Genomic DNA, 8,446 nt, shown 5'->3' with positions numbered 1-8,446 from the left:
AGAGCATTGGGTGGATATCGATTGAAGGTTCAGGGATTGTCACGGCACTCGATATGCCTAGGCGACAAATTCGTACAGCACGCGTTCCTGATCAGCCCAGACATAAACGGACAATATTGGGAGCAGATTTTTCAAGGGCACAGATTCCCTGATTGACCTAAAACAGAGAAAGCTGGTGACAACTTAGGGCGCAGTCAAGTTTGATGGTTATCCAAGGGCTGCCGTGAGTGAGCTGCGTGTCTGGAAGCTTTCATCTTGTAACGTAGCGTCAGTGCGTTCCGCGGACAAGGGATATTCCGAATTGTTCACGGGAATGAGTACCCGTTTGGCTTTAGCCCATGGATTGATCACGAATTCACCCTGTCGTCAGAACTCTTTCGACCTTACGGCCCCCGTCCTTTGCCGCTCCATCTGCGGGAGGAAGTCCATGAGCAGATTGAAGAGATGTTAAAGAATGTCATAATCAAAGAAGCCAAAAATGCATACTACTCCCTGGTTGTGCTTGAATGAAATGCGAACGGGAAATGCTGGTTTTGCGCGGAGATCCGCGCATGAATGAACTGACCGTAAATCGGGTTGGCAGCCGTGTTCCGATTGCAGAGAATCGCGATTCCCTTCAGCAATCCCAATATTTCACTGTGTTTGATTCGCATTCCGGATCGAAGGCGGAGGACTGCGAGAAAATGGCGTTTACATCTGGGGACGATATCTTTGTGCAGGGTAATTCAGAATCACATCTAGCATTTAACTTGAAGACGGTATTGAAGCGGATCCGGGGCAGGACTGCGGATAAATAAAGCCAAGACACAGCTCACTCGGAGTACGGTGTCACCACTGGGTCACAGAGAAGTTGGCCCGCTGCCAAAAATGTGGCAAAGACCAAGGATTGTTCTGTTCCCAATTCAAAGCGGTCTCTACAGCAGTTTTTTGGACGAGCAGCATGCTAAAACCGGTTGGTTAAGGATTTAAGCACGATCGCTGCGACTATATGATGTGCTGGGGCAAAATCGGAAATATGAATGAACCAGAGAAGGTTTGAGTGTGTCAGAGCGCGGATTTTGGACCAGAAACTGACCATCAGACTGGCCAGGTTCCGAGAGATGTTCACTTTTCAACGGACGCCAGGGTTCATGGTACCGGCGCAGTCCTAAAGCAGAGGACTGGATTTATCGAGTATGCCAGTCGTGTCCTGACTAACGCTGAACAGAAATACTCACAAGAATGTTAATCGGTAGTCTGGGCCCTTGAAAATGAAAGCCATATCTCCTTGGGCAAAGATTTCATATCGAAACCGATGCCAACGAATGGGGAATACAGGGGATTCTCAAAAACCTTGCGTCCTCGTCATTCCGACAACATCACCATGCAGCAAGTGCCGGGAAAGGAAAAGTACCTTGCTTATTGGCTGTCAAAACCAGAAACTCAGGATGCATTTTCCAGAATCATGATTGGAGCCAATGAACTCGTGGCCAAACGGTATCCCGGAAGGTTGTTGGAACTTCAACGGCGGGATCCTGTTTTCCGAAAGGTTGCAACCGCTTTTTTAGAGAAGGGTCATTAGGAACAAAAAAGGAGACAAGGAATTGCAAACGTTCCACAGTCGCTTTGACTGAGTGAGTCCGAATTTACTGGAACGCCAATGATTCATGCGTTATGCTGCCCTTGATATTTAGCGTCTTGAGGCCGGAGGCTCTCGATGAATGCCATTTGATGGCATGTACTTTGGCAGAGGGCCTACTAACCTGGGTTGAGAAATGAAGTCATGGATTATTTGATGTCTTTTAAGCGATGCCAAATGATAGAATGGGACATGACAGTGGCAATCCATTCCATGAAACTTATTGCTGTCCCAGAAAGCGGCGAGGTGTGATTCGTTGACGTCATGGGTAATTTTTCGGTGATACCCAGCGGACATCATTACATCGTGATAATGACAGAGCACCTGTCGTAGTGGAAAAGAATTATTACTTGCTGGGGCAATATGTGAACGCTGGTCATTCGTTATTAGGCAGGGTACGCGAGAAAACAGAGAGACTCCAATGGCGATAGCGTGAAAGCCGGATGTATGCCTATTCATTCGATTGTGCTCCACACTGTGTTTTGTCCTACGTTTCGACAGATTTTTTGGAAAAAAAGGTTTCAGTCGGTCCACAGTCATCATTATAACAATGAGTATCAGCATCATCCTCAGCGAATCATCAGTGTTCGCCTGTGGAGCTGTAGCTTGAGTGTCATTTGCTTCAGGTCGTTCTGCGTGCGTAACATGGACCAGACACATTGACTAGTAAAATCATCAACAGAGGCAAGGCAACTGAGGCATGCAACGACGCAAATATTGCCGATGAATCACAGAGCATCCTGTTGTGCCAGGACGCTTTACCCATACATATTTTAGGGTTTTGAAGCTCCAGGGCAATCAGCGTCATCATCATCACCATCATCATCATTATTGAATGCATCCATGTTCAACACTGACCCTTTTCTGCGTGCCTTCAAGGTTCTTTCGAAGTCGTGTTCAAAGTGGATGGAAAAATGACTTCCCGCTGACCGATCCCAATAAATCCGATGCAGCTGCAGCCCCGCACATTCACTCGGGTGATCGGAATCAAAAAGGACAACAAAAATTCTAATAACATTGATGCAAATCCACACTTGGCAGCGTCTTCAATCAGCGACAGTGGGAATCACGCGGTCTCTGTCCTAGAGGCCGATTTACACTGATAGCACTCAGGCGTTCGATAATATCTTACATATCCCTCGGCGAGATCACAGGCGACCCTGATCAGAAGTCCAGTGAAAAAGGTTTGACATCCGAACAATGGTTTCATTATTTTGGGGCCTCCGGACGATCGTGATTACTTGATGTACAAAAGCATTTTCCCGATTGAAAGCGAAGTTCGAACTGGCAGTGCAGGTGGGGGTGATTTAATGATTTTGGCGGTGACGGTGGAATTGATGGTCGTGGTGGTGGTTGTGGCGGTGAGTGGTCACCTCCGGGCTGAAATGTCTACGAAAGATTGATCACCGGTCTTACAAAAATGCTGTGCCAAGTACGGGGTCGGTCAGGGATACAACGGTGCTTAGCTCGATCCAAGCTGAACCAATCGAGAAATGAAACATCTGACCGCATGTTCTACCTGTATAACGAGGTTCATTTACGAATGAGTCGACAAGATCACGTTGGCGGAACCGTCAAATATTATGTTGCTGCGTAAGCCACATGCTTGCGACGTATTCGTTTTCTGAGTGACAGCTGAATAGGTGCAAGCATCGATGTGCAAGACAGGGGGAATGCTGAGCAGCATACGCCTGCGCCGCGCTTGAGCAAGGGTTTTTAGAAGCCAAAACAAAACCTTGCATCGAGTGTTTACAGATGCCAGTAGTAGTTGCCGACTCCCAGATGCACCAGACACGTCTCTCACCCAAGTAGTCACACTTACTGGAACAGTATAAATAACTTATTGGAAATAAAATTAAGTGGTTAAGAGTACTGGAACATATAAATAACTTATTGGAAATAAAATTAAGTGGTTAAGAGAATCAAGTGGGCTAACACTGGCTGCTAACCACCACAGAACTATCTATACAATTCTAACAGGCTTATCCGCAACAGTTTTGTTAAAAAGCACGTATTGCGAATACTTAATCCAGGCATATGAGTATTCGGTCACTAGATAAACATCGATTTGCTTGTCACTAAATTAGGCAGCCTGGTTGGCTTCATCTTCATTGGCTGAGGTTGTCACGTAGACTGCAGTTTTGGGGGTTCACACAAGAGAACAAAAGGATCACTATCAGAAAAGTAGGAAATATTGAGTTATATTTTCGACGAACTGATAGTGCGGCTCACAGAAATCGTGGGGTGCCAATAATTTGAAAACTAACACACTAATTCGAATTTCTGTGAAAAATCTTTGACAGAACACCATAGTTTCCACGCTACTTGGGGTCAATCAGAACGGCGCAGTCTTCGAACGTCCCTCAGTTATAATCACTTCTTGGAATCAGACTGAATGGTCCTATCCAAACACGTTTGGTTCACGTCGCCAAATCTCATCAGTATGTAGATTTATAATGTTTTTTTCTCTGGTAAAACTCCCGTCAGAAAAGAACGGCCAAATATGTTCAGGTCACTAGTGTTATACCTGCTGTTTGATCCTGTTCTTTGTAATCTCTGAGGAGAACGGTCAAATGTGCTCACGTCACTGGTATTATACCTGTTGTTTGATCCGTGGAAGACCCACGATCTCTCCCTAATTGACAAACACACTATCTAACTGGGAATCGTGTTTGATACAAAGGGAACCCAAATATCACAGGTGTTGCACCGATATCACAGTGACTCCTACTAAACAGCTGAAACTAGCTCAGTAGCAAATGTGACATTATTCGATGAAGGTGTGTTGTTGTTCACTGTCCGTGTACAAGCTTTTTGCAGATGGCGAGGGACTATTTCTTTCAAGGATCACATTAAAACAAGCATCAGCCATGCTTGGAACTTCGTTTTGTTGTACTGGCCAATGCGGTATTCCAACTATATATGAGGGAAATTCTGCATGATATTCCACGGGATTCTCACGGGTGCCCGCCAAACAATTACGCTACTTACTTCTCACATCTGAAGGAAGAAGACTGCGAAACATTGAGCCAGAGTAGCAAGCATCCATGTAAATCACCGGTTTCTTATACTTCTACTTTAAATGAATGTGGGTGAGGATTTCGTTGTATTCCGGGGCATTAGGCTGCAGCAAATCATGATAAAGAAATTTCAAATGAGCGCGAACGATTATAGCGAAAAGAGCATTGAGACTTTGGAAATACTTTCCGCCAGGATCAACTGAAAGACTATGTTTGAATATGTTTTGTTGAGTCCCCTGTTTATTGTCTTAGTTTCTTTGAAATATCGGTGCCACTATGTCATTTATAGTGTTAGTCAGCTATCCTGATGACATTGAGTAGACCTACTTAGGAAAGTGCACGCAAGGACCAATGTTAGACTGTGGATGAGGTTGCAATCACAAATTCGGCACAATGAGAACCAATTTCAGTGCCGTTTTTGACCATTTCAACATAGAGTTCGCCGTGAGGGGCTTAAATATGTTTGATTGCATATTAAGAATGACTACAACGATCAAAATCCACGTGATTACGCTTAGTTAAAAGGGTCCCTATCAAGGTGAATGCACCCCTGATATAAGGAATAGCAGCATAATTCTTGTAATCCTCGTTGGGTAGTGGAATGCCGTCAAGAAAGCGAAGCCAGTCTATAGAGAGAATTCTAGCCCTACTCACGTTCCGTGAAATCTTCGGGGGGATTTCCATTGTACTGAACAATTCCAAATGTCATCTCGCTACAAACACACTGCAATTAGTACCGAATGAACAATGATTGACACGCTGAACGGATTTCCTATATGAGTTGTCACTTCAGGAGTAAGTCGCCAGAGATGTGGTTTCCTTGATTGATGGATGAGCGACGTAATATGCTGATAAATCTGGATTTTGGATGGCCACACCACTGATGATTCCCAAAAACAAGGGAACAGTTGTACATTGCTTCTCGGCTTTCATCAGAGACTGCTTTATCATATATAGTATACGAGGACCTATCAATACTAGCAAAGATTCGCACTCTTTCCGGAAGTAGAAGAGAGCATCTCGTCTTCGCCTCATCCAAAACTTATGAGTTACCGAAGACGATGAGCTTCTTTGTTTGTCGTACCTTCGCATGCTAGACAGTCTAAATTGATCAACCTCAAAATCATGTGAGTTGAGCGACCATGAACTGAGTAAAACGATATTAATGTTAGATGATCAATATAACAACTTGACGAGGCCTACCAAACTTGACAGTAAGAGACGCCCTAAGGTTGCAGCTGCATTTCCCCCATTCGGTGAAGGTGTAGGTTAGTTGTAACTATAAACTCTGTTTTATGAGGAACCACGTGTGTCAGTGTACCTCTTCACTCCCTTCACAATTAAGCCTCTTCTTTCAAATCTGTGTTATAATCGTGGTTACCGAAATTATTACTACTACTCCTTCCAGGGAAAAATATCCTGAATCGAACCATGACCAGTGTAATAGATGCAAACTTGTCATCAGGACCGGTACAAGTGAACGGGAAGGTTAATGTGGTCTTGAAGATTATCCAATTGTGTGGCGCTCTCCCACGTAGGAAAGAACAAAATAATAGCCGCGGAAATGGGAACTCGATGCTAATATTCCCCAAAAATATGGGTTGTGAAAGGCTGCAAAAGTCGTGTTGTAACGAAAATGGTCCCCGCTACCTGGTGATTAAGAAAATCAGAGGGGTATTTAGAGTTCCATACTTCCTTTCTCTAAATGGCACACGACTATAGTGTGTCGAAAAAATATGCTCGATTTGACTCATTCATCCGCACAATTCTTTTGGGACTTATCCGTTGAGCAATTAACACGAACGAAGTGAATGAACAACATACCCGCATGTTAGAATATTGTTTGGTACACGCCACCGGATGTAATCCGCATCTAACGTAACTTCCATTATTATGTTAATTGCATGGCACGTGAATAAGCAAGTCAAGCATGGATGCTTTTGACAACTGTTGGTTTGCTGTTTTATCACGCGATACTGTAGCACCCTTGGATTTTAGTTTACGGAGGTGTGTGGAGGTAGTTTACCATTTTACCCAGTTTCGTCATCTTGCCATTGGAAAGATGACACCCAGCTCTTTCGAAATCACACTTTTGGCAGCATACATAAATCTGTTGATGAAAATATCCCCATGGTGTATTCACTACTGAGAAAACAATATTGTAGTCTATGTAAGACCTACTTTTCGAACACGGATATCCAGGATCCCATATGCTTCGTTGGTCGTTGAACAACTGGATGCTCGTATCCTGTGATCCTAGTGATCAGTTTGCAAATGCTCAGCCACCAACCGAAGTGACAGCGTGAGTGAATGATTTGGTCGGCGGTTCTTCCATAACTGTGTGATAATGTGCGTTGATTAACGAGTGCTCATCTGTCCGCTGTATTCCCAAAATACGTCGATTTTTACCATTTCGTGTAAGATGTGGACACATCAGTTTGTGGGGCAGTATTCACTTATGTTCCAACGTGCAATTTTCCGAGCTAAACAGTAGTAGATAATGTACCGAATTTCAGAGTGATAAATTCGCAGTTTTCATATTGAGAATATAATGATTATATTAATAATTCAGGCTCAGCACAGTTTTGGTATGCCGCCGCCATATTGCCCGTGAGGAGAACAAGGGCTGAGCGATCACCGAATCGCCCGAGCGTGGACAGGGCTAGTCAGGATGCTGAGGATGGATTCAAAACACGGTCACTGATTTCTAGCCCCAATTACTGAACTATTACCCCAATTTACTAAGCTACCTTGAACTTCCGGAAGCAATTTTCTACAAATGAAGTTTAACCTTGGTTCGAAAGATTAGATCGCTTGGTGAAATATTATAACAAGTCCGTAGTCATAGGAATTGTTGATAGTTTTGTCATGTTCTTATTCTTTCGAACGGTATCGCGTATCTCTTCCTTCTGCCTCGCGCCTGTCTCCGCTAGGCTTGTTACTGTCTGAACGGTAACTCGTATTTTTTATTCACCAAACTGCCAAGCACAACCAGCTAGTAATTTTCATATCCCAAAAGCACGGGTATGCCAATTTGGTATTCTGTAGTAGACCCTGTTCGGATGTTTAAATTGCTCGTGGGTTCCACAAATCTACTGGGAATAGATGTACTCGACTAGCCGGAGGAAACTTGAGAATATTTTTTGGAGCATTCATCTTGGAAGTGAAGGCAGTTTGTGCCTACCTGCCGCAAAGCATAGTGATGCAGTCTCATACCTATTAGGAAAATCAGCAGTGCACATCTCACGAAATTTCAGGTAGATTTGAAGGGAAAATGGGGGGATCGGCTAGAGGTTTCAGCACTTGATATTCGGGGCTCGGGCGGCTGGTAAGCAATGTGATTAGATCTCACTAAGTCTATACATAGCACCACTCTACCATCAGCTGAGGAAAAACGCACCACGTGGTCACGATTTTGTATTGGCTACCCGAGAGACCACATCCCAGATAGGACCTTCACAATCCAGTGGATTTATTCATCTTCTGATCAGTTAGTAAATCCACCCTACGCGAATGAATTTGGGAAGCAGTGTACAACAGTTTCATCCTATTTGCTAATCACCAAAAATGAGCACCTCACAAAATCTGGATAAAGTGTCAGTTTAAAGTTGTCCACTACTGCGATCGGTGTTGAAAAAAGATATCCAAAATTTTTCAGGACATTATGCTCCTACGAAGAAATACTCCGACAAGGCGATGGTATTCCGATAAGGTGTACCATTTTTGCAAATTTTTAGGTATATTCCTGAGTAAACTAGCTCACTAGAGTAAGAATATTTCTAAAACGAGTCACGTTTGCACCGGCCAA

At 43.9% G+C, this 8,446-nt stretch overlaps 1 protein-coding gene across 1 annotated transcript in view; it reads right to left on the bottom strand.

The window, feature by feature from the left end:
• Positions 1–616: 616 nt before the first annotated feature.
• T265_11190 (hypothetical protein) overlaps positions 617–8,446 on the bottom strand; it is a gene marked incomplete at both ends in the record, with an annotated part of 45,494 nt that continues 37,664 nt past the window's right edge. Inside the window, 2 exons of the mRNA XM_009177785.1 lie at positions 617–783; positions 4,610–4,691. Of these exons, the coding sequence (XP_009176049.1) occupies positions 617–783; positions 4,610–4,691 (249 nt within the window). The remainder of the gene's footprint in view (positions 784–4,609; positions 4,692–8,446) is intronic.

The sequence above is a fragment of the Opisthorchis viverrini genome (assembly GCF_000715545.1).
Source record: "Opisthorchis viverrini unplaced genomic scaffold opera_v5_463, whole genome shotgun sequence".
NCBI classification, from domain to species: Eukaryota; Metazoa; Platyhelminthes; class Trematoda; order Opisthorchiida; family Opisthorchiidae; genus Opisthorchis; species Opisthorchis viverrini.
Note: the sequence above shows the minus strand (reverse complement) of the source record. Positions and strands in the feature narration are given on the sequence as shown.